This window comes from Pistacia vera, unplaced genomic scaffold (genome assembly GCF_008641045.1).
Source record: "Pistacia vera cultivar Batoury unplaced genomic scaffold, PisVer_v2 Contig660, whole genome shotgun sequence".
NCBI lineage: Eukaryota > Viridiplantae > Streptophyta > Magnoliopsida > Sapindales > Anacardiaceae > Pistacia > Pistacia vera.
The window spans coordinates 1,283,231-1,307,376 of NW_022196513.1; the positions used below are offsets into that span (position 1 = coordinate 1,283,231).

General features: G+C 34.3%; 4 protein-coding genes across 5 annotated transcripts; all 4 read left to right on the top strand.

Moving 5' to 3' along the window:
• The first annotated feature begins 12,231 nt into the window (after positions 1–12,231).
• Positions 12,232–14,819, top strand: LOC116112363 (E3 ubiquitin-protein ligase RMA3-like). Its single transcript, XM_031398503.1, has 2 exons — positions 12,232–12,496; positions 13,839–14,819. The coding sequence occupies exon 2, from the start codon at positions 13,844–13,846 to the stop codon at positions 14,630–14,632; it is 789 nt and encodes a 262-aa protein (XP_031254363.1). The 5' UTR covers positions 12,232–12,496; positions 13,839–13,843; the 3' UTR covers positions 14,633–14,819.
• A 149-nt stretch (positions 14,820–14,968) lies between these two features.
• Positions 14,969–16,505, top strand: LOC116112346 (F-box/FBD/LRR-repeat protein At4g26340-like). Its single transcript, XM_031398493.1, has 2 exons — positions 14,969–15,905; positions 16,008–16,505. Exons 1-2 carry the CDS (start codon positions 15,129–15,131, stop codon positions 16,503–16,505), a joined length of 1,275 nt encoding a protein of 424 aa, XP_031254353.1. The 5' UTR covers positions 14,969–15,128.
• Positions 16,506–19,170: 2,665 nt separating this feature from the next.
• On the top strand, positions 19,171–20,810 carry LOC116112354 (expansin-A12-like). Its single transcript, XM_031398498.1, has 3 exons — positions 19,171–19,573; positions 19,880–20,189; positions 20,411–20,810. The coding sequence occupies exons 1-3, from the start codon at positions 19,426–19,428 to the stop codon at positions 20,724–20,726; spliced, it is 774 nt and encodes a 257-aa protein (XP_031254358.1). The 5' UTR covers positions 19,171–19,425; the 3' UTR covers positions 20,727–20,810.
• Positions 20,811–21,348: 538 nt separating this feature from the next.
• Positions 21,349–23,933, top strand: LOC116112378 (pentatricopeptide repeat-containing protein At4g21705, mitochondrial-like). Of its 2 annotated transcripts, none has more exons than XM_031398521.1 (2): positions 21,349–21,684; positions 22,554–23,933. In XM_031398521.1, exons 1-2 carry the CDS (start codon positions 21,436–21,438, stop codon positions 23,772–23,774), a joined length of 1,470 nt encoding a protein of 489 aa, XP_031254381.1. In that variant the 5' UTR covers positions 21,349–21,435; the 3' UTR covers positions 23,775–23,933. The 2 variants fall into 2 exon arrangements, with proteins under 2 accessions (XP_031254381.1, XP_031254382.1); XM_031398522.1 differs by lacking the exon at positions 21,349–21,684 and adding an exon at positions 22,010–22,191.
• Positions 23,934–24,146: the final 213 nt, after the last annotated feature.

Below are 24,146 nucleotides of genomic sequence, written 5' to 3' on the forward strand. Positions count from 1 at the left end.
AACATGTTTTTCTTGCTTACAAACACCAATGGCAGTATGGCACGGCGGAACCCGGAAACTGTGTTCAGGGTCAAAGTGTAATATTTAACAAATAAATGAGCCTAAAGGAATATAAATTTTACTTAGTAAAATTGTAAATTTAAGGAAGATAAACTGTTAAAATTGAAAACTATATTAATCATAAAACTAAATAATACTAGAATTCTTATCCGACAGATAATTTTAAGGTCTTAAAAGATTAGTTAAAGTACATATAAATTGGTTCGAACATCTCTAGTCAATAAAAAAAAAAAAAAAAAAAAAAAAAATGTCACTAGTGGTGGCATAGATGGATGGTCAAATAATCCATTAATTAAATTAAACCGTGTTGAGGGTCAAAGTGTAATATTTAACAAATAAACGAGGGTAAAGAAAGTATACAAATTTTACTTAGCAAAATTGTAAATTTAAGGAAGATAAACTGTTAAAATTAAAAACTATATTAATTATAAAACTAAATAATATTGAAATTCTTATCCGACCAATAGTTTTAGGGTCTCGGAGGATTAATTAAAGTGCGTATAAACTAGTTCGAATACTTTTAGTAAAAAAAAAAAGAAAAAAAAAAAAAAGATATGTCACTAGTGGTGGCATAGATGGATGGTGAAAGAATTAGAAAGGTTGAGGCGTGCCACATACATTGGATGGTCACAAATCGCGATCAATATTTGATTTATGTTTAGTTAATTCATATTTAAAATACTTTAATTTCTAGAGGATTTGTTTTAATCAATTAATTAATTATGAGTCAACGTAACTGACTAGCGTGGAACATAAAAAGAATAATACTTTGGTTACTAACGGATGGGTATTAATCTGTGCACTAACTAAAACATAGTACAGATACTATACGCATGGTACGTGTATTATGCTTTAGTTAGTACACAGATTAGTACCCATCCGTTAGTACCCATAGCATCACTCACATAAAAAACATTGAAAATAATATTAAGTAACACGAAATGCTCTAGTAGTTTCCTCAAGTATCAATTTCATTTTCAAATATTCTCTCAATTTTTCTAATAATTAATAAAAAAAATTAAAACTATATTTTCAAAAAATCTAAAATTTAAAATAAATCCTTATCATAGTTTATTAAATATTAACAATGAATAAATATTATCTAATTCAACAATTTTTATAACTATGTAATTCCAATGATTGATTTTTTGAAAACTGTTTTTAAAATAACTGATAGTTAAATCAGGCTAGATTGTTGAATTATAGTAATTCCAATTTTTTTATTTAATTTGAAATATTAATTAATAACCGTTCTTAAATCATAATGAAACCTTCAAAAGTAGTCAAGACATCTGGTGTTACTGATCGGGATTCGATTCCCTAGATGTGCAACTTGATTAGTTTATGGTTTTTAATCAAAAGAGGTTGGTCTGACGGTTAAGGAGATTTGCTCATCTTTCTTGAGTTTTTGGGCTCAAACCTTGGGATTATTTATTATAATAACATCATGACTTATCTGGTTCTTAGGGATTGTCAGGTGTTTAATAGATTCTGAAGATTAGTTGAGGTGTACATAAACTGACTCGGACATCCCAGTTACCAAAAAAAAATCAAAAGTGAGGAGATAACACATAAATAACTATGGTAACCACCCATTCAAAATAATAAAAAGGTTCCAAATTTATCTCATCATTTTAAGTAAAAATTTATTTAGATAAAGCCTAATCCAGTTAAATTAATATAAACTTATTTAAGGTATTTTTTTGATAAATTTAAATTAATATCTAAACTCAACTAATGTACACTGTTCTTGAACAGTTAACTGATAAATATTAAAGATTATAAATTATTTGAAATTTTGAATATTATCAATTAATTAAATTAAACCCATCAAATAAAACACTAATCCCATTCGACTAGAAACTTCTTAAATGGAAAGTTCTGATGAAAAAAATAATATCATTCACACGTGTAAAGCACAAATCACATTAAAAGTAAAAAAAATAAAATAAAACAAAAATATCCCCAATAAAATATATACACGCCAAACGCGGCCTTAGTCTTACCACTTTATTATTTTATTTTTTATTTTTTTATACCAACCAATACCGCATCTTGTAGCTGCTGTTATATATTCTGCGACGACTCTCCTCTGCAAGCCCACAGTTTATCTTCACTTTTCAGTTTTCATTACACAACCACTTGTATTAACACATTGTTTCGTTTCATTATCTCCTCAATTCCCTCTCGGCCGTTTCTTTTAACGCCCCTTTTTATCTATCTTTGTTTCGCTTTCTAATTTGAAGCTTCACTTTCTATCTTTGTATCATTCCTTTGTAGCTTTGACTTGTTTCAGCCTTTTCTGTATCGGTATGTTCTCGTTTCTGTGTTTACGATTCTGGGTATTGCTTTGTTTTTAGTTTTGTGTTGTAAAGTTTTGGGTTTAGTTGTTTCTTGTTGGGTTTCTGTGTTGGTTTGTTGAAGAGTGGGTGAGTTTTTTTTTTTTTTTGTTTCTTTTTCCTAGAAATTATGATTTTGCGGATGAAATTGTTTTGGTTAGAAGCTTCTTTCGTGAAGTTGGATGTGTGTTTTTCTGATGGAAGCTGATTGAATGATATGATCGATTTTAATGAAAGACTTTTTGGGTGATTTGATGCCCTTGTGTTGGTTTCTGAGAAAACATAGAAGGAATTAGAAATTTAGATCTCAATATCAGGGTCGTCTTGGTTATGTTAATTTCTTTTTTACATTAGGGAAGAAAAAAGATAATTGCTTTCTCATCAGATTGTTGGAGGATTGAACTGTTTAGCCCTCTTTTTGACAACATATACAAGTTTATGCAATTAGTAGAGTTTGTTTGATATAAATTCTTCAATCTCCTACTCATTGAGATTGAGTTTATGTCTATGTGAATGAAATATCCTATTTATTTTTATTTTTTTTAATTTTGTTATTTTATTTCTGTGTTGAGAAAAAAATTAAGGAAGAATGCTGTTTGCAATTTTGATAATTTCTTTTGCTCTAGATGTTTGTTGTGAAGTTTCACTTGAGAGGGCACGAGAATGGATTCCCAGTTAGCTATTATATTTCGTTCTTTGTGTCCAAGTGGTCCTCTGATATTACAGGTGCTGGATAAAGCTAATGCAGAGGCTTTAAGGGGGCCATCTTGATCATGCTGCTGGCTTTTCAGTCATATCTTTTCACATTTTTATTTTGGTGGGGATTAAGATGATAGGCCTAATTCTTTGTTCTTATATGTAATTGTGTAGTTGAACGATTTGCTTTAGCTAATGTGATCTCAGTACTTTAATATGATCACTTATTATTATAGAATTTTGAACCTTATGCACTTTGTTTCCATTTCTTTGCTTGTCAGATGCTTAGGGAATCAAATGATTAGTACTTTGTTAGGAGGATGACTATTTGGTGGTCGCCCTGAACATAAAAAGGCATTTCTTATTTTTTAATGGCCATTATGCATGTGTTGTCTATTTGTGTAGATAGTGAATGATTTGCTCCTGTTGTTATTGATCAGTAGAATATATATCACAAGCACATGCATCGACTTGTTTAGGTGTATGCTCTACTGAATGCATTTTCATATATTAGTCCTTATGTCTTTTCCGTGTAAATTTCTAAGAAAAATTCCTTTTTGTCACAGATTACATGGCTAGGGAACAGACGAACTATTTGAGCTGGAGGCTCACTAGAAACTGATGAGATCATTGCTCAAGCAGAAATTGAGTTCCTCTCCGCATCTACAGGGGTTCTCTGAAAACAAGCAGCTGTTTTGAATGCAATATTTGCATAGACCTGCACGTGATCCTGTATTACCCTCGTGGTACTCTATATGTTGGGCTGCATATGAGTGGCTTATGTCCAACATCCTCTCAAGAGATGGACAACCGCAGCAGAATTGCCCGTCTGTAAGGCTAACATTTCCTTACTTCATTGGTTTCCTCTCTAGGTCATGGAACATCCTCTTCGAATCCGAATCCAAGAAGCATAGGTTTTGGTGTGGCGTGCCCATAGACCCCCTCCTATGGACATTCAATTACTTCCACTACAAAACCACCACACATCGAACTCCACACTACATCAGATCTCTGTTCAGTCGCGAAAGCAGTCAGTTACAAAACCACAGTACTTTCCTCACCACTCGGTGGTTTATGCACCATTGCAACGTCTGTATCAGTGGTATGCAACAATTAGCTTGTGTTAACCCACTGATGGGATGTTTGGAGGGATGTATTAGAGAGGATTTTTGGGAGTTCATCACGAGTTGTCCGCGTATCCATCTCCAAATCCTCTAATGACAAGTAGCAACCGTAGAAATCAGGAGGCAGGAAGTGGAGATGACAAGTCCCTTAACAGAGTCAATCTTTCTTTTTTGTGCTATTCGGTGTCTCTTTTGTTCTAATATATAATCTTAGCTTAATGCTTTTCATACTAAAACTATGAGATTGGTGATTAATACTATGGTACAGGATAAAATCTGTTAGAAGTTCCAAAGTCGAGTCCGAAACTTTGTGAGAAAATTGCTATAGTCACGTGAGATAATGTCAATTCTTCATTGTAAATTATTGTTTCTCTTAATTTTTGCTTCTCTCCGTTTAGCACATTCTTGACATTACTCTCTGAACGGAAGGTTGATTATCGAAACATGCTTCTTACATAAAATTTTCTAAAATGGGTGTCTGATTGAAAGGGAGAACTTTATTAGCGGGTAAACCCAAGTTAATCCAATTCCAAAATAAAAAGGAGCCCAAAGTAACTGGAATACTAATAGAATTCCAAATTACATAAGGAGATCTCTCTTACTCAAAAATACGAAACTTTAAATAGCGGTGGACCAGTCTCTTCTTTCTTGATTTGACTCTCCGAGAGCATGGAAATCGATAGAATAGTTGTCTCCACGACCTCAATTTTATACAAAAATCTCTTCTTTCCCGCAAAAGATGTTCTTCAAACAACCTCTCTCAAAGAGTTGGCTAAACTTATGGAAATCACTTCCTCATCTTGACTTGATGAATCCGATTTACCAATGAGAAAACCTTACACTTCGTGGATCACCCTTCGCCCACCGTGGCAATTCAATCAGTATAATTAGACTCGACTTCTAGCGGATTTGGCGAGAGGAAGGTGTGAATTGGAGACCTGGATTAGTGCTGCAGTTACGGCAAGAGTCAAGAGCTTCAACTCTGCTTAAATCAAAGCCATCGGTGATGGTACCCTCTCTTTATTCAATTGCAAGTCTTTGGTAACACTAGACTGAACATCGTATGTCGTTCGCGTTCCTGATAACTTTTGTTTCCCAAAATATGAAGATCATTGATTCTGGATGTGCACTTTTGGCAAGAACTTCAGTGATCAACTGCTTAACCAGCAAAATCTTGAAGAAATGACTTCATGATTGTAGATCGACATTGATAATTCTTCTTCTCCAAGTTACTTACTGTTCGAGAAGATGTAGTTGCCGCTGATCTCATTGTTCAGGACTTTTCCAATTTAAATAACAGCAATCATCGTGTTAGGAAAACATCCCGGCAAAAGAGGAGGAAACGGTTTCTGCGCTAGTAAATTCATCAAACGCTTCTAATGTCCCATGTTTGTACCTATTCAAAACGCATGGATGTCAGTAGTTTTTTTATATTCTGAAAATCATCTTTGCGGGATAATTCTGGAAATCTTGTGACAATTTCTAGCATAAACTACTCTTACAGTCATTTTCTTCTTGCAGCTTTTGCAATATGGCGGAGGAAATTTACTGGATATTTTGCCAACTTTTTGCAATCTCAAGCGTTTTGCAGCGTTACTGTTAGTAGATTAAGGATGGTATATAGGGTGTTGAGTTGTCTGCTGGATCGCTATCTATTCTCGAATCCCTGGGATAAGATTTTTAAATTACAAATTCAGAAGTTTAGTTTCGAGGTAACAGAGAACTGAAGCGAGGAGGAGATGCTCGGACATTTGGATGCCTTAGAATGGAACTTTCGTGGAAGCAGAACAGGTTGAGCTGGTGAGATTCTTCTTAGCAAACATGTCAAGTGTTGAAGAAGATGAGTCTTATTCGGATAGAGAATTTCCATTGTCGCTGGACTTATGAGTTCCAAGACTGTCAACAGTTGTGAAACTGTTGATTATTAGACTTTATGCGAGGGGCATAATTCACGAGGAGTAATGCTACACTTACATAACTCTTTACACAATTTTCATTACCATGTGTGCATATGTTAAACTATATAAATTTTAATTATTTGAATTTAATATGTATAATAGAATTTATGGTTATAGCTATACCACATCATGATGTTAACAAAATTATGTAAAACAATTGGTATAAGGTAGCATTAATCATTTATGAAGGACTAGCCCAGACAAGTCTTCGGACAAAAAGAAATTGAAAATTTAAATAAAATTATTTTATAGATTCATAAAAAAATTATTATATATAAATAACATTTAGGGTTTATTTGGTTTAAGGTTATCCCTCATTACTTATGTAATGTCATCTTATATTACTTACATTATCATGTTTGGTTGATGAGTAATTAAAAATTTCGATAATATTTTAAAACTAATAGTAATTATTGTCGGTTATATAGGTGGTAATCTAAATACTACATTTTTTTTTAGGTATTGTAAGATTATTTAGTAATCTTAATTTTGTTACAATTTTACCTTTAACTATTAAAATTTTTGGACAATAATGTCATTGTTTTGTAAACAATTTACAAAAATATTAATGGATTATTTTACAAAATTGTTAGGAAATAAATATCCTTAAACTTAAAAAAAATTAACCAAGACTAGTGGTCGGATTTGGCTATCATTGACAGCGGCTAGCTGTCAACTTTTGGCCGGCCATGTGCTAATCTAGCTGTTGCGTGCCGACGACTAGCGGTGGTGGCTGGCGGCCGACAATAGCTTGGGTGGCTAGGGTCTTTTGTTAAATTTTTAAACTTTTATTATGAGGATATGCTATATAGGTTACTTAATTGCCTTTCTTTCTTTATTATTATTATTATTATTATTTGGATTGTTTTTTAACCTTTTACATTTGAGATTTTGTTAGAAAATCCCAACCATAATAAAAGTTTAACAGTTTACATTTGAGATAGATCTAACTGTTTTCTGGTGATAGTGACGACGATGGTGGCGGCTGTAACGATGGTCAATAATGGCTAGAAGGTTATTGGGGTGTTTTAGATAAATTGTTTTTTCAGAACAAGGGTAATAATGTTAAAAAAAATTATTAGTTAGGGATAAAATTATAATTAAATTAAGATTGACATACCAAATGTATGAAGTAGATGAAGTAGAAAGAGAGACATGAGAATTATGGGCGATGGACAGTGATATAAGATCTGTTTAATTTTATTATATATATTGTTTGATTTATGTACTCTCAACCGTTGGATAAATCCAATGGCTGAGAGCTAGTCCGGATTATAGTAAAATGCTTTGTGTCCAAGTGGTCCTCTGATATTACAGGTGCGGAATAAGCTAATGCAGAGGGCTTTAAGGGGGGGGGGGCGCCATCTTGATCATGCTGCTGGCTTTTCGTCATCATCTTTTTCACTTTTTATTTTGGTGGGGATTAGATGATAGGCCTAATTCTTTGTTTCTTATATGTAATAGTGTAGTTGAACGATTTGCTTTAGCTAATGTGAGTCTTAGTACTTTAATATGATCCACTTCCATTAATAGAATTTTGACATTATGCACTTTGTTTCCACTCTTTTGCTTGTCAAGAGTCTAGGGAATCAAATGATTAGTACTTTGTTTAGGAGGATGAATATTGTGGTCGCCTTGACACTAAAAAAACGGATTTCTTATTTTCCTTAAGGGCCATTATGCATGTGTTGTCTATTGGTGTAGATAGTGATGATTTGCTCCTGGTGTTTATTGATCGTAGAATAATATATCACAAGCACATGCATTCGACTTTTTAGGTGTATGTCTACTGATGCATTTTCATATATTGTCCATGTATTTCCGTGTATAATGTTCTAAGAAATTCCTTTTTGTCACAGATACATGGCTAGGAACAGAAAATATTTGAGCTGGAGGCTCACTATGAAACTGATCGAGATCATTGCTCAAGCAGAAATTGAGTTCCTTCCGCATTACAGGGGTCTCTGAAAACAAAAGCAGCTGTTTGAATGCAATATTTGCATAGACTCTGCACGTGATCCTGTAGTACCCTCGTGGTATCTATATTGTTGGGCTGCATTATGAGTGGCTTTCTGTCCCAACATCTCTCAAGATGTGACAAACGCAGCAGAATTGCCCCGTCTGTAAGGCTAACAATTCTCTTACTTCATTGGTTTCTCTCTATTGTCATGGAACATCCTCTTCTGAATCCGAATCCAAGAAGCATAGTTTTGGTGTGGGGTGCCCAGTAGACCGCACCTCCTATGTGACACACTTCAATTACTTCCACTACAAAACCACCACACCATCGAATCCACACTACATTCAGATCTCTTTCAGTCGCGAAGCCAGTCATTACATAACCCACAGTACTTCTCTCACCACTACGGTGGTTATGCAGCCATTTTGCAAGTCTAGTCTCAGTGTAGAGCAACAATTAGCTTGTTACCCACTGATGGGAATGTTTGGAGGGATGTATTAGAGAGGATTTTTGGGAGTTCAGTCACGAGTTGTCAGCGTATCCATCTCCACAATCCTTAATGACAAGTAGCAACCGTAGAATCAGGAGGAGGAAGTGGAGATTGACAAGTCCCTTAACAGAGTATCAACTTTCTTTTTTGTGCTTATTCGTGTCTTCTTTTGTTCTAATCATATAATCTCTTAGCTTTAAGCTTTTCATACTAAAAAAGATGGATGCGTGATTAATGCTATGGTACGGTAAAATTTGTAGGTTCCAAAGTCGAGTCCGAAACTTTTGTGAGGAAACTCTGCTATAGTTCACGTGTAGATAATGTCAATTCTTCATTGTAAATTATTGTTTCTCTAATTTTTGCTTCTCTCCGTTTAGAATTCTTGACCATTACTCTCGAACTGGAAGGGTGATTACGAAACATGCTTCTTCATAAAATTTTCTAAAAGGGTGATCTGATCTGAAAGGGAGAACTTTATTAGCGGGTAACCCAAGTTAATCAAAATTCCAAATATAAAAAGGAGCCAAAGTTACTGGAATACTAATAGAATTCCAAATACATAAGGAGATCTCTTATTACTCAAAAAATACGAAACTTTAAATGCGGTGTGACCAAGTCTCTTTTTATCTTGAGTTTTACTCTCCGAGAGCATGGAAATCGATAGAATAGTTGTCTCCACGACCTCAATTTTATACAAAATCTTCTCTTCTTCCCGCAAAAGATGTTCTTCAAAAACCTCTCTCAAAGAGTTGGCTAAGACATGGAATCACTTCCTCATCTTGACTTGATGAATCCGATTTTACCAATGAGAAAAGCTTACAAACTTCGTGGATAAATTCTGCTCCACCGTGGCAAATCAATCAGTATAATTAGACTTCGACCTCTATTGCGGATTTGGCGAGCAGAAGTGTGAATTGGAGACCTGGATTAGTGCTGCAGTTACGGCAAGAGTTCAAGAGCTTCAACTCTGCTTAAATACAAAGATCGGTGATGGCTACCCTCTCTCTTATTCAATTGCAAGTCTTTGGTAACACTCAGACTGAACATCGCTATGTCGTTCGCTTTCCTGATAACGTTGTGTTCCCAAATATGAAGATCATTGATTCTGTGATGTGCACTTTGCAAGAATTCAGTGACTAACTGCTTACAGCCAAAATCTTGAAGAAATAACTTCATGCATTGTAGAATCGACATTGATAATTCTTCTTCTCCAAGTCACTTACTGTTCGAGAAGATGTAGTTGCCAGATGATCTCATTGTCAGGGACTTTTCCAATTTAAATAACGCAACTATGTGTTAGGAAAACATCCCGGCAAGAGGAGGAAACGGTTTCTGCGCTAGTAAATTCATCAAACGCTTCTAATGTCCCATGTTACTGTACCTATAAAACGCATGTATGAGAGTATGTTTTCATATTCTGAAAATCACTTTGCGGGTAATTCTGGCGAACTCTTGTTACAATTTCTAGCATAAACTACTCTTACAGTATTTTCTCTTGCAGCTTTTGCAATTGAGCGAGGAATTTACTGGATTATTTGCCAACTTTGCAATCTCAAGCGTTTTGCAGCGTATGTAGTATTAAGGATGGTGAATAGGGTGTTGAGTTGTCTGCTGGATCGCTATCCTATTCTCGAATCCCTGGGATAGATTTTTCAATTACAAATTCAGAAGTTTAGTTTCGAGAGGTAAAAGAGAACTGAAGCGGGAGAGAATGCTCGACATTTGGAATGCATTAGAATGGAACCTTCGTGGAAGCAAAGAACCAGGTTGAGCTGGGAGATTCTTCTAGCAAACTGCGTCAAGGTTGAAGAAGATGAGTCTTTATTCGGATAGAGAATTTCCATTGTCGCTGGACTTATTTGAGTTTCCAAGACTGTCAACAGTTGTGACTGTGATTATTAGACTTTATGTCGAGGGGCATATTCACGAGGAGAATGCTACACTTACATAACTCTTTACACAATTTTCATTACTCATGATGTGACAATGTTCAAACTATATAAATTTTAATTATTTTGAATTTAATATTATAATAGAATTTAGTGGTTATAGCTATACCACATCATGATGTATACAAAATTATGTAAAAAAATTTGGGTATAAGGTGATCTTACTCATTGTACTGGTGGCATAGATGGATGGTGAAAGAATTAGAAAGGTTGAGGCGTGCCACATACATTGGATGGTCACAAATCGCGATCAATATTTGATTTATGTTTAGTTAATTCATATTTAAAATACTTTAATTTCTAGAGGATTTGTTTTAATCAATTAATTAATTATGAGTCAACGTAACTGACTAGCGTGGAACATAAAAAGAATAATACTTTGGTTACTAACGGATGGGTATTAATCTGTGCACTAACTAAAACATAGTACAGATACTATACGCATGGTACGTGTATTATGCTTTAGTTAGTACACAGATTAGTACCCATCCGTTAGTACCCATAGCATCACTCACATAAAAAACATTGAAAATAATATTAAGTAACACGAAATGCTCTAGTAGTTTCCTCAAGTATCAATTTCATTTTCAAATATTCTCTCAATTTTTCTAATAATTAATAAAAAAAATTAAAACTATATTTTCAAAAAATCTAAAATTTAAAATAAATCCTTATCATAGTTTATTAAATATTAACAATGAATAAATATTATCTAATTCAACAATTTTTATAACTATGTAATTCCAATGATTGATTTTTTGAAAACTGTTTTTAAAATAACTGATAGTTAAATCAGGCTAGATTGTTGAATTATAGTAATTCCAATTTTTTTATTTAATTTGAAATATTAATTAATAACCGTTCTTAAATCATAATGAAACCTTCAAAAGTAGTCAAGACATCTGGTGTTACTGATCGGGATTCGATTCCCTAGATGTGCAACTTGATTAGTTTATGGTTTTTAATCAAAAGAGGTTGGTCTGACGGTTAAGGAGATTTGCTCATCTTTCTTGAGTTTTTGGGCTCAAACCTTGGGATTATTTATTATAATAACATCATGACTTATCTGGTTCTTAGGGATTGTCAGGTGTTTAATAGATTCTGAAGATTAGTTGAGGTGTACATAAACTGACTCGGACATCCCAGTTACCAAAAAAAAATCAAAAGTGAGGAGATAACACATAAATAACTATGGTAACCACCCATTCAAAATAATAAAAAGGTTCCAAATTTATCTCATCATTTTAAGTAAAAATTTATTTAGATAAAGCCTAATCCAGTTAAATTAATATAAACTTATTTAAGGTATTTTTTTGATAAATTTAAATTAATATCTAAACTCAACTAATGTACACTGTTCTTGAACAGTTAACTGATAAATATTAAAGATTATAAATTATTTGAAATTTTGAATATTATCAATTAATTAAATTAAACCCATCAAATAAAACACTAATCCCATTCGACTAGAAACTTCTTAAATGGAAAGTTCTGATGAAAAAAATAATATCATTCACACGTGTAAAGCACAAATCACATTAAAAGTAAAAAAAATAAAATAAAACAAAAATATCCCCAATAAAATATATACACGCCAAACGCGGCCTTAGTCTTACCACTTTATTATTTTATTTTTTATTTTTTTATACCAACCAATACCGCATCTTGTAGCTGCTGTTATATATTCTGCGACGACTCTCCTCTGCAAGCCCACAGTTTATCTTCACTTTTCAGTTTTCATTACACAACCACTTGTATTAACACATTGTTTCGTTTCATTATCTCCTCAATTCCCTCTCGGCCGTTTCTTTGAACGCCCCTTTTTATCTATCTTTGTTTCGCTTTCTAATTTGAAGCTTCACTTTCTATCTTTGTATCATTCCTTTGTAGCTTCGACTTGTTTCGGCCTTTTCTGTATTGGTATGTTCTCGTTTCTGTGTTTACGATTCTGGGTATTGCTTTGTTTTTAGTTTTGTGTTGTAAAGTTTTGGGTTTAGTTGTTTCTTGTTGGGTTTCTGTGTTGGTTTGTTGAAGAGTGGGTGAGTTTTTTTTTTTTTTTGTTTCTTTTTCCTAGAAATTATGATTTTGCGGATGAAATTGTTTTGATTAGAAGCTTCAGTGAAGTTGGATGTGTGTTTTCTGATGGAAGCTGATTGAATGATATGATCGATTTTAAATTGAAAGACTTTTTTGGGTGATTTTGATGCCCTTTGTTTGGTTTCTGAGAAAACATAGAAGGAATTAGAAATTTTAGATCTCAATATCAGTGTCTTCTTGGTTATGTATAATTTCTTTTTTATCATTAGGGAAGAAAAAAGATAATTGCTTTCTCATCAGATTGTTGGAGGATTGAACTGTTTTAGCCCCTCTTTTTTGACCAACATATACAAGTTTATGCAATTTAGTAGAGTTTGTTTTGATTATAAATTCTTCAATCTCCCTACTCATTGAGATTGAGTTTATGTTCTATGTGAATGAAATATCCTATTTATTTATTATTTTTTTTAAATTTTGTTTAATTTTATTTTCCTTGTGTTTGAGAAAAATACTAAGGAAAGAATGCTGTTTGCAATTTTGATAATTTCTTTTTTAGCTCTAAGATGTTTTGTGTGAAAGTTTCTACTTGAAGAGGGCACGAGAATGGATTCCCAGTTAGCTATTATATTTCTTTCTTTGTGCCCAAGTGGTCCTCTGATATTACAGGTGCTGGATAAAGCTAAATGCAGATGGCTTTAAGGGCCCATCTTGAATCATGCTGCTGGCTTTTCAGTCATCATCTTTTTCACTTTTTTATTTTTGGTGTGGATGAAGATGATAGGCCTAGTTCTTTGCTCTTTTATGTAATTGTGTAGTTGAACGATTTTTGCTTTAGCTAATGTGGAGTCTTCAGTACTTTAATATGATCACTTCCATTTAATATAATTTTGAACCTTACCATCTTTGTTTCCATTCTCTTTTGCTTGTCAAGATGCTTAGGGAATCAAATGATTAGTACTTTGTTCAGGAGGATGACTATTTGGTGGTCGACCTTGAACATAAAAAAGGCATTTCTTATTTTCTTAATGGGCCATTATGCATGTGTTGTCTATTTGTGTAGATAGTGAATGATTTGCTCCTGTTGTTTATTGATCAGTAGAATATGTATCACAATGCACATGCCTTCGACTTTTTAGGTTTATGTCTACTGCATGCATTTTCATATTATTAGTCCTTATGTCTATTTCCGTGTGTACTTTCTAAGAAAATTTCATTTTTGTCACAGATTACATGGCTAGGGAACAGAACTTATTTGAGCTGGAGGCTCACTATGAAACTGATCGAGATCATTTGCTCAAGCAGAAATTGAGTTCCATCTCCGCATCTACAGGGGTCTCTGAAAACAAAAGCAGCTGTTTTGAATGCAATATTTGCATAGACTCTGCACGTGATCCTGTAGTTACCCTCTGTGGTCATCTATATTGTTGGGCTTGCATTTACGAGTGGCTTCATGTCCAAACATCCTCTCAAGATGCTGACAAACCGCAGCAGAATTGCCCCGTCTGTAAGGCTAACATTTCTCTTACTTCATTGGTTCCTCTCTATTGCCATGGAACATCCTCTTCTGAATCCGAATCCAAGAAGCATAGTTTGGGTGTGGCTGTGCCCAGTAGACCGCCTCCTATGTTGAACACTTCAATTACTTCCACTACAACATCCACCACACATCGAACTCCACAACTACATTCAGATCTCTTTCAGTCGCGAACGCAGTCATTACATAACCCACAGTACTTTCCTCACCACTACGGTGGTTATGCAGCCATTGCAACGTCTAGTCTCAGTGGTATGGCAACAATTAGCTTTGTTAACCCACTGATGGGAATGTTTGGAGGGATGGTATTAGAGAGGATTTTTGGGAGTTCAGTCACGAGTTTGTCCGCGTATCCATCTTCACATCCTCTAATGACAAGTAGCAACCGTAGAATCAGGAGGCAGGAAGTGGAGATTGACAAGTCCCTTAACAGAGTATCAATCTTTCTTTTTTGTTGCTTAATTCTGTGTCTTCTTTTGTTCTAATCATATAATCTCTTAGCTTTAATGCTTTTCATACTAAAACTATGAGATTGCGTGATTAACTACTGTACAGGGATACAAATGTTGCTAGAAGTTCCAAAGTCGAGTCCGAAACTTTTGTGAGAAAACTCTGCTATATTTCACGTGTAGATAATGTCATATTCTTCATTGTAAATTATTGTTTCTCTAATTTTTGCTTCTCTCCGTTTAGCATTCTTGACATTACTCTCTGAACTGGAAGGGTTGATTATCGAAACATGCTTCATTACATAAAATTTTCGAAAATGGGTGATCCTGATCTGAAAGGGAGAACTTTATATAGCGGGTAAACCCAAGTTAATCCAAAATTCCAAATATAAAAAGGAGCCCAAAGTTAACTGGAATACTAATAGAATTCCAAATTACATAAGGAGATCTCTTATTACTCAAAAAATACGAAACTTTAAATAGCGGTTGACCCAAGTCTTCTTTTTATCTTGATTTTTACTCTCTGAAGAGCATGGAAATCGATAGAATAAGTTGTCTCCACGACTCAATTTTATACAAAATCTTCTCTTTTCTTCCCGCAAAAGATGTTCTTCAAACAACCCTTCTCTCAAAGAGTTTGCAAGACTTATGGAAACCACTTCCTCATCTTGACTTTGATGAATCCGATTTTACTAATGAGAAAAGCTTTACCAACTTCGTGGATAAATTTCTGCTCCACCGTGGCAATTCAATCAGTATAATTAGACTTCGACTTCTATGCGGATTTGCGTGCAGAAGTTGTGATTTGGAGACCTGGATTAGTGCTGCATTTACGGCAAGAGTTCATGAGCTTCAACTCTGCTCTAAATACAAAGCCATCGGTGATGGCTTACCCTCTTCTTTATTCAATTGCAAGTCTTTGGTAACACTCAGACTGAACATCGGATATGTCGTTCGCTTTCCTGATAACTTTTGTTTCCCAAATATGAAGATCATTGATTTCTGTGATGTGCACTTTGGCAAGAACTTCAGTGATCAACTGCTCAACAGCAAAAATCTTGAAGAAATATACTTCATGCATTGTAGAATCGACATTGATAATTCTTCTTCTCCAAGTTCACTTACTGTTCGAGAAGATGTAGTTGCAGATGATTCTCATTGTTCAGGGACTTTTCCCAATTTAAATAAAGCAACTATCGTGTTAGGAAAACATCCCGGCAAAGAGGAGGAAACTGGTTTCTGCGCTAGTAAATTCATCAAAACGCTTTCTAATGCCAATGTTCTGTACCTATCAAACGCATGTATTCAGGTATGTTTTCATATTCTGAAATCATCTTTGCGGGATAATTCTGCGAACTCTTGTTACAATTTCTAGCATAAACTTACTCTTACAGTAATTTTTCTCTTGCAGCTTTTGCAATATTGCGGAGGAAATTTACTGGATTATTTGCCAACTTTTTGCAATCTCAAGCGTTTGCAGCTTACTGTTAGTATTAAGGATGGTGATATAGGGGTGTTGAGTTGTCTGCTGGATCGCTCTCCTATTCTCGAATCCCTTGGGATAAGATTTTTCAATTACAAATTCAGAAGTTTAGTTTCAAGATGTAACAGAGAACTGAAGCGAGGAGAGTATGCTCGACATTTGGAATGCATTAGAATGGAACATTTTCGTGGAAGCAAGAACCAGGTTGAGCTGGTGAGATTCTTCTTAGCAAATGCTCAAGTGTTGAAGAAGATGAGTCTTTATTCGGATAGAGAATTTCCATTGTCGCTGGACTTATTTGAGTTTCCAAGACTGTCAACAAGTTGTGAAACCTGTTGGATTATTAGACTTTATGCTCGAGGGGCATATTCACGAGGAGCAATGCTACACTTACATAACTCTTTACACAATTTTCATTACTCATGATGTGACAATGTTCAAACTATATAAATTTTAATTATTTTGAATTTAATATTATAATAGAATTTAGTGGTTATAGCTATACCACATCATGATGTAACAAAATTATGTAAAAAAAGGGTATAAGGTAGATTTACTCATTGTCTGAGAGGACTAGCCCCAGACAAGTCTTCGGACAAAAGAAATTGAAAATTTAAATTAAAATTATTTTTAGATTCATAAAAAAATTATTATATAATAAATAAATTAGGGTTATTTGGTTAAGGTTATCCCCATTATTATGTAATGTCATCTTACTTACTTACATTTCATGTTGGTGATGAGTAATTAAAAATTCGATAATATTAAAACTAATAGTAATTATTGTCGTATATAGGTGGTAACTCTACTACATTTTTTTTTAGGTACTTGTAGATTATTAGTAATCTTAATTTTGTTTACAATTTTACCTTTAACTATTAAAAATTTGTGACAAAATGTCATGTTTTTGTAAACAATTTACAAAAAATATTAGGTTATTTCAAAATGTTAGGAAATAAATATCCTCAACTTAAAAAAATAACCAAGACTAGTGGTCGGATTTGGGATCATTGACAGACGGCTAGCTGTCAACTTTTGGCCGCCAGTGCTACTTCTAGCTGTTGCGTGCCGACGACTAGCGGGTGTGGCTGGCGGCCGACAATAGCTTGGGTGGCTAGGGTCTTTTGTTAAATTTTCAAATTTTATTATGAGGGTGCTTATAGGTTACTTAATTGCCTTTCTTTCTTATATATATTATATTATTTGGATTGTTTTTAACCTTTTACATTGAGATTTTGTTAGAAATCCCAACAATAATAAAAGTTTAACAGTTTACATTGAGAAGATCTAACGTGTTTTGGTGATGGACGACGATGGTGGCGGCTGTAACGATGGTCAATAATGGCTAGAAGGTTATTGGGTGTTTTAGATAAATGTTTTTCAGAAAAGGGTAATAATGTTTAAAAAAAAATATTTAGGTAGGGATAAAATTATAATTAAATAAGATTGACATACCACTGTATGAAGTAGATGAAGTAGAAAGAGAGACATGAGAATATGTGGCGATGACAGTGGATATAAGATCTGTTTAATTTTATTAGTATATATTGTTTGATTTTGTACTCTCAACTGTGATAAAGGCAATGGCTGAGAGCTAGTCCGGATATAGTAAAATGAGGAAGAAAACAATGTCGTATTAGAGCCCATAATCTATATATATATATATACTATAATATATATATAATATATAAGATCGATATATATATATTAAAACATGTGTTTGATTAGAGTTTTCAGATCGGCAAACGTGCCTAAACTAGGTATGAACTTAAGTTTCTTTACCTTACACACAATAAATGTCTACAACGAACAAAAATGACCCTTCACACATATTAAGAAGCTTCATCATTTCGAAAATAATTTAAATTAAAAATTTCACTGCAAACTGCTATGCAATATGTTTCAACAGTATCTTCCTGGCTTCTTTCTTTTCATGCATTGGCATGCATCTTTAAATGGAAGGACCTTCAAATTATTTTAACAACTTGATTCCCGGATATTCATGTGCTTTGCCTTAATGTCTAGATTTCAGTGGTTAAATTATGTTAAAAAATATCCTATTAAACATAAATTATCAATACGATTCACATATATTTATCCATTTTAAAAATCACCCATCATTATTTATATAATAAAAAATAACCTAATATATAACATCTTGTGTTCTCTTTAAAGCAAGATTTTTTTTGTTTTTTTTTTTTTTATGTGCACGGGCAGATTCGAACAACTTTGTGGCTAATCCCTCCAGGTCCATTAAACACCCAACAAACCAATATTAAGATAAGTTCTTTTTTATTTATTTTTTATGACCAGAGTGTTCAGATCAGCTTGCATTATACCTCAATTATCATCGACACCCATTGAATTACCCAACAAGCCACTCCTTGGGCTGTACATACTCAATAAACTCAAATGTTTTAAAGTAAGCTATTAAATAATAGTAGGTGGTCTCAAATAGTTCTAACTGAAAGAGCCAATAAGAAAATACATCTTCTTGATTGCTAGGTCATCCTTAGAGTTCAAGTCTGATTAACAAAGGAAGCAATAAGAAACATAAATTTCTGATTGCTGGCCAATCCTAGAGTTCATTTGTATTTAACAATAGGTGCGTGGGTTAAAATAATAGATTTCGGGCACAATATATAATACGTTTGAAAGAGTCATCTTCACAAAACTATACTAGCATATAAAATTGCGAAATCCCTATTGTTTATCCTATTGTTCTTTGTCACATACAAACTTAAGAACCTTTTGAATATTATAAAAGCAATGCTGTTTTTACAAAGACACATATAATAGGACATACATAAGGACAAGTTTCTCCTCTCATTCTCTTTTCTGATTTTCTGTTGTTTTTCTTTTACATGATATATTTTAGTAACCCATAACATTTTTCGTTAGTTAATAAATTATACAGTATCAATGGACATGTAAAAAGTTTATCTATAATCGGACAGAAACATGATCAGTCACCGACAAATTAAAGACTTATTAGAAGCATCGTCAACAGTCGCCATCACATGCCCTTGCTCTCTATGATCACTGTCTCAACAACACCGCTGTCACTCCTCACCGTACTCAGTTTCTGTACTTTACAGGACGTGAAAAAACGCGCTTTTATTTTTAAATTTTTCAATATTCTCTTTATAAGATAACGTTAATGAATCTTCATTCGGAATATAATCACCGACAACCGCGTCCATAACTCTATAAAACACAAGCTTCCTCTTCAAGAATTTCAATATCTAGTTATCTAGCTATCTTTTGTTTGTCATCGAGGAATTTATTCAGCAAAAATATTCCAACTTTTGGTGTTTGTTTAGAGAGAAAAATTAAGCCTGTTGAAATGGGTCCCGTAGTTGTTCCTTCTGTGTTGCTTTGGCACCTTTTCTTCTTCGTGAGTGTTATGTTTGAGGGCATTAATTGTCAAGCCAGTCGTTGGCTTAATGCTCATGCAACTTTCTATGGAGCCAACCAGAGCCCCTCCACTCTTGGTAGACTATTTTAGATCTTATTTAGGGTTTTGTGAAACGACATAGAACAAGATTCTGGCCTTGCTCAGAATTAGGATTCTCTTTTGATTTGAGTTCTTCTGAACTTTTAAAAATCTCATGACTCATATGTATTAATAATAGTATATGGTTATGATTTGAATAGTTGATGTCTAAAATGGGCACATTTTTTTAACTCACTTTACAATACAGAATTACAAAACTCATTTTCCTGAATTTTATTCACTAATTCTTGATTGTAGACGTATTGAACATGTTTTATGTTTACATTATGCCTATATTTATTAGGGGGAGCTTGTGGTTATGATAATACCATCCACGCCGGCTTCGGAATCAACACAGCAGCCGTGAGTGGTGCACTTTACAGAGGCGGGGAGGCGTGCGGTGCTTGCTACCATCTAATGTGCGACTTCAAGGCCGATCCAAAGTGGTGCCTGCGCCGTGCGACGGTGACCATAACAACCACCAACTTCTGCCCTCCGAATAACAACGGCGGATGGTGCGATCCCCCTCGCCAACACTTTGACATGTCCATGCCTGCTTTCTTGCGCATTGCTCGACAAGGCAATGAAGGCATCGTCCCTGTCCTCTATCGAAGGTACAGTTTCCCATCAGCCTTATTAAACAAATGGAAGGGACATGGTTAATAATAGAATAATTTTCTAGGACAAGTGGGCTGAGTTGACTCCAAACACCAGTGTTTGGTATTGATTGTTTCAGTTGCAATTAATAGGCTATAAGAAGGTTCTTGCATCATTTAAACTGTTTATACTGTTTGGTTGGAAAGAAAGTTATTGATAATTTGTTTGGAAATTGAAGGGTGGCATGCAGGAGGAGAGGGGGAGTCCACTTCACATTGAGAGGGCAATCAAACTTCAACTTGGTGATGGTTTCAAACGTGGGTGGTAGCGGCGACGTGAAGGCTGCATGGGTTCGAGGGTCAAGGTCAAGAACGTGGGTGGCCATGCAGAGAAACTGGGGAGCAAACTGGTCAACAAGCGTCGATCTTCGAAACCAAAAACTCTCTTTTAAAATCACTTTGGTCGATCGAAGAACACTTCAGTTCTTCAATGTCGTGCCTTCGTCTTGGAGATTTGGCCAGACATATTCTTCCAAAAATCAGTTCTCCAATTAACATTTTTATAGATAGAGTAATTAATTAGTTTAATCAGCATGTCCATGAACTGGCTGTTTTTTTATTTATAGTTCTGGACATAATTATTTAACAGTTCTATGTTGTTTTGTAATTCATAAATAGATGACTCCTAAAACTGGGAGAAAATTCTATATCTGTTATTCAATTCAAGATGATGAATAAAAAATTTAATATATAGTGAGAATAATGATTGAAGTCCTTACAATTCTTTTTTTAATATATGGTTGTTTTATTAACCAATATATATATATATATGTGTGTGTGTGTGTGTGTGTGAAAGAGATAAAGAAAAAGTTTTAATTAATTTGCTGATTTTTTTGAATAGAATAAAAACTTAGATATGTGGGCCTTGATTTGGGCCAGACCAGGAATCAACTGGCCTGCTTAATGAAAGGCCCTTACAAAAGCTTAAAAGGACAAAATATATTTTTCATTTTCTCAGTTTCAAAATATTATTTTTAGATAAATATAATAAAAACGTTATTATATTTTCAGACAATAGAAAATAGATTTATAGAATAAAATTAAAATAATCAATAATTTGGAGGCAAATATCATATTGTCTCTTTTACAAAATTTTACTTTAACCTCAAAATATAGCTAACCTAAAACCCTAGTCAAAAGACTCAAAACCCTTGAAACCAAAAATTCAACTGAAATTTTCTCAAACATTTCCCTCTCAACTCCAATGGCATCAACAATCTTGAAGAAAGCTCTCAACTTCTCGGCAATAAACCCACCCATCTTTATAAGAGCATACAGCACAGCCAAAAGAAACAATCTTTATTCAAGAATTAGTCCTCTTGGTGACCCAAATTTAAGTTTAGTCCCAGTTCTTGACCAGTGGGTTCAAGAAGGCAAGAAGGTCAAGGGGGCCGAACTCCAGCATATCGTCCGTAATTTACGCGCCCGCCAAAGGATCCAGCACGCTCTTCAGGTTACCTTCCAAAAATTCATTATTAGTTGCTCTATGTGTTTCTTCAGTAAAACTGATAATTTTTTTATGGTTAAGGGATGCTTTTTTATGTAAATGAACATGTATTGGTATTTGTTTGATTAAATACTTATTGGTTCATGGTAGAAAATTGATAGAATGGATTAGTAATTAGGCCTTTTATAGCTTGAGGTGTTAATTTTTTCATTGCATTCTGTTTGCTTATTCATGATTTTAATCCTTATATTTTCATGCGATATTGTGGCAGTTCCCAGTTTTAATTTTTTTTTATCTCTCACCATTGTTATTAAACTCTGTTTTTGACAGAGCGCTAGCCATGAGGTTAGATGAATTGCAATTTATTATTTATAACTTTCGACATTCACTGAGATAGATTTTATTCAACCTTAGTAATTCAGGTAGGATTGAGGATGAACTCTTGTATGCAAAGGCTGAATATTGAGTTTCAAAAGAAAGGACTTGGAGGCTTGAATTTTGTTGGATGTTAAGGTAAATAAGAGATTGGTTACATTGCAATCACAACTTCGTTTTGGTAGATACACTTATTAAACAGATTTAATATATGAATTCAGTATTAATTTTTTTGAGTAGGTTATAATTTAGGCAAAGAAGCTGCTGATTCTCTAGCCGCAAGTAAAATCAGAAATACCTGTCTGAAAATTTAAAGAAGTACTTTTGTGTTGATGGAATAACAATTTGTTAAATGTGTTTGGATATATAGATTTTGTTGTTATCTATACAGTACTCAGATACTGACTGTGTTTTTTGTGCTGGGATCCCAAATACTGATTTGTTATGTGAAGGTTTAAGGGACACATTTGTTCATATAGCCTTTGTCTTCATTGATGCAGGTTTCTGAGTGGATGAGCAGCAAGGGCCTACCATTTTCAGTTGGTGAGCGTGCTGTGCAGTTGGATTTGATTGGTAGAGTTCAAGGGCTAGAGGCGGCAGAAAGTTACTTCAATAGTTTAAATGATGAAGATAAAATAGACAAAGTTTATGGTGCTCTTTTAAATTGTTATGTCCGAGAAGGCCTTGTTGACAAGTCTCTCGCCCATCTGCAGAAGATGAAGGATCTGGGTTTTGCTTCCTCTGCTCTCAGTTATAACAGTCTCATGTGCCTGTACAACCATACTGGCCAATTTGAGAAGATCCCTGATGTGCTGTCAGATATGAAACAAAACGGTGTCTCCCCCGACAACTTCAGCTATAGAATTTGCATGCATGCTTATGGAGCAAGGTCTGATATTGGCAGCATGGAGCATATTTTAGAAGAGATGGAGAACCAACCTCATATCACCATGGACTGGCTTACATATTCCACGGTGGCCAGTGTCTATATCAAAGCGGGTCTTAAAGAGAAAGCATTAATCTATCTTAAAAAATGTGAAGAGAAGGTATCTAAAGATGCTGTAGGCTATAATAATCTTATCTCAATGTACGCAACTCTTGGAAATAAAGATGAGATGATGAGGTTTTGGGGTCTCCAGAAAAGAAATTCTAAGAAGCAGATCAATAGGGATTATATAACCATGTTGGGTTCTCTAGTGAGGATTGGTGAACTCGAAGAATCTAAAAAATTGTTCGAGGAGTGGGAATCATCTTGTGAAACCTATGATTTCCGAGTGCCAAATGTTCTCCTTTTTGGGTATTCTCAGAGGGGATTGATCGAGAATGCTGAAGCAATGCTAAGAGACATAGTCAAAAAAGGGAAGACTCCAACTCCAAATAGTTGGTCTATTGTTGCGGCCGGATATCTTGATAAGCAGAATATGGAAAAGGCTTTTGAGTGCATAAAAGAAGCCCTGGCTGTACAAGAAGAAAATATACGGTGGAGACCCAAACCTTTGTTGATTTCTAGCATATTGAGCTGGCTTGGTGATATCGGTGATGCTGACGATGTTGAAGCTTTCATTAGCTCATTGAAAAATAAGGTTCCGAAAAGCAGGGAAATGTTCCACGTATTGATTAAGGCGTATACCAGAAGTGGGAAAGAAGTGGATGGGCTTTTGGAGAGTATGAAAGCTGAAAACATAACTGAAGATGAGGAAACTAAGTCGCTCCTTAGTTGAAGATAGCAATAGGCTAATGTTTCAATAGGTTTTTCTCCCTAATTTCGGCATGTTGATGTTTTTAAGCTGAAGTAAATCATAAACTCAATGCTAGCAATTCTGATAATATGAATGTTTGTAGAGTCAGAGAAAGTATTCCAAAATGAGTCTTGGCCCTGGTATAAGTTAATTGCTTCACAGCATGTAACTATTGTTTTAAGTATATTGTTATTTTCCCTCCTTTTCATTTGACTGTTTGGACTCATTGTAATAATAATTAATTCCTCATTTTGCTAATAGGGTCGTCATTAAAACTCTTACCAGGTTTCAGGAGATTAATTGAGGTGTACGTACAGTGGTTTGGACACTTCCTGTCATTAAAAAAAAAAAAAA

What these genes read in the sequence shown, in the direction of transcription:
- LOC116112363 (XM_031398503.1), top strand. Translation starts at nt 13,844, where the DNA reads ATGGCTAGGGAACAGAACTTATTTGAGCTGGAGGCTCACTATGAAACT.
- LOC116112346 (XM_031398493.1), top strand. Translation starts at nt 15,129, where the DNA reads ATGGAAATCGATAGAATAAGTTGTCTCCACGACTCAATTTTATACAAA. An exon ending in TATCAAACGCATGTATTCAG is followed by an intron (nt 15,906 to 16,007) that starts GTATGTTTTCAT and finishes TTTCTCTTGCAG; the next exon opens with CTTTTGCAATATTGCGGAGG.
- LOC116112354 (XM_031398498.1), top strand. Translation starts at nt 19,426, where the DNA reads ATGGGTCCCGTAGTTGTTCCTTCTGTGTTGCTTTGGCACCTTTTCTTC. An exon ending in CCAGAGCCCCTCCACTCTTG is followed by an intron (nt 19,574 to 19,879) that starts GTAGACTATTTT and finishes TATATTTATTAG; the next exon opens with GGGGAGCTTGTGGTTATGAT. An exon ending in GTCCCTGTCCTCTATCGAAG is followed by an intron (nt 20,190 to 20,410) that starts GTACAGTTTCCC and finishes TGGAAATTGAAG; the next exon opens with GGTGGCATGCAGGAGGAGAG.
- LOC116112378 (XM_031398521.1), top strand. Translation starts at nt 21,436, where the DNA reads ATGGCATCAACAATCTTGAAGAAAGCTCTCAACTTCTCGGCAATAAAC. An exon ending in GGATCCAGCACGCTCTTCAG is followed by an intron (nt 21,685 to 22,553) that starts GTTACCTTCCAA and finishes TCATTGATGCAG; the next exon opens with GTTTCTGAGTGGATGAGCAG.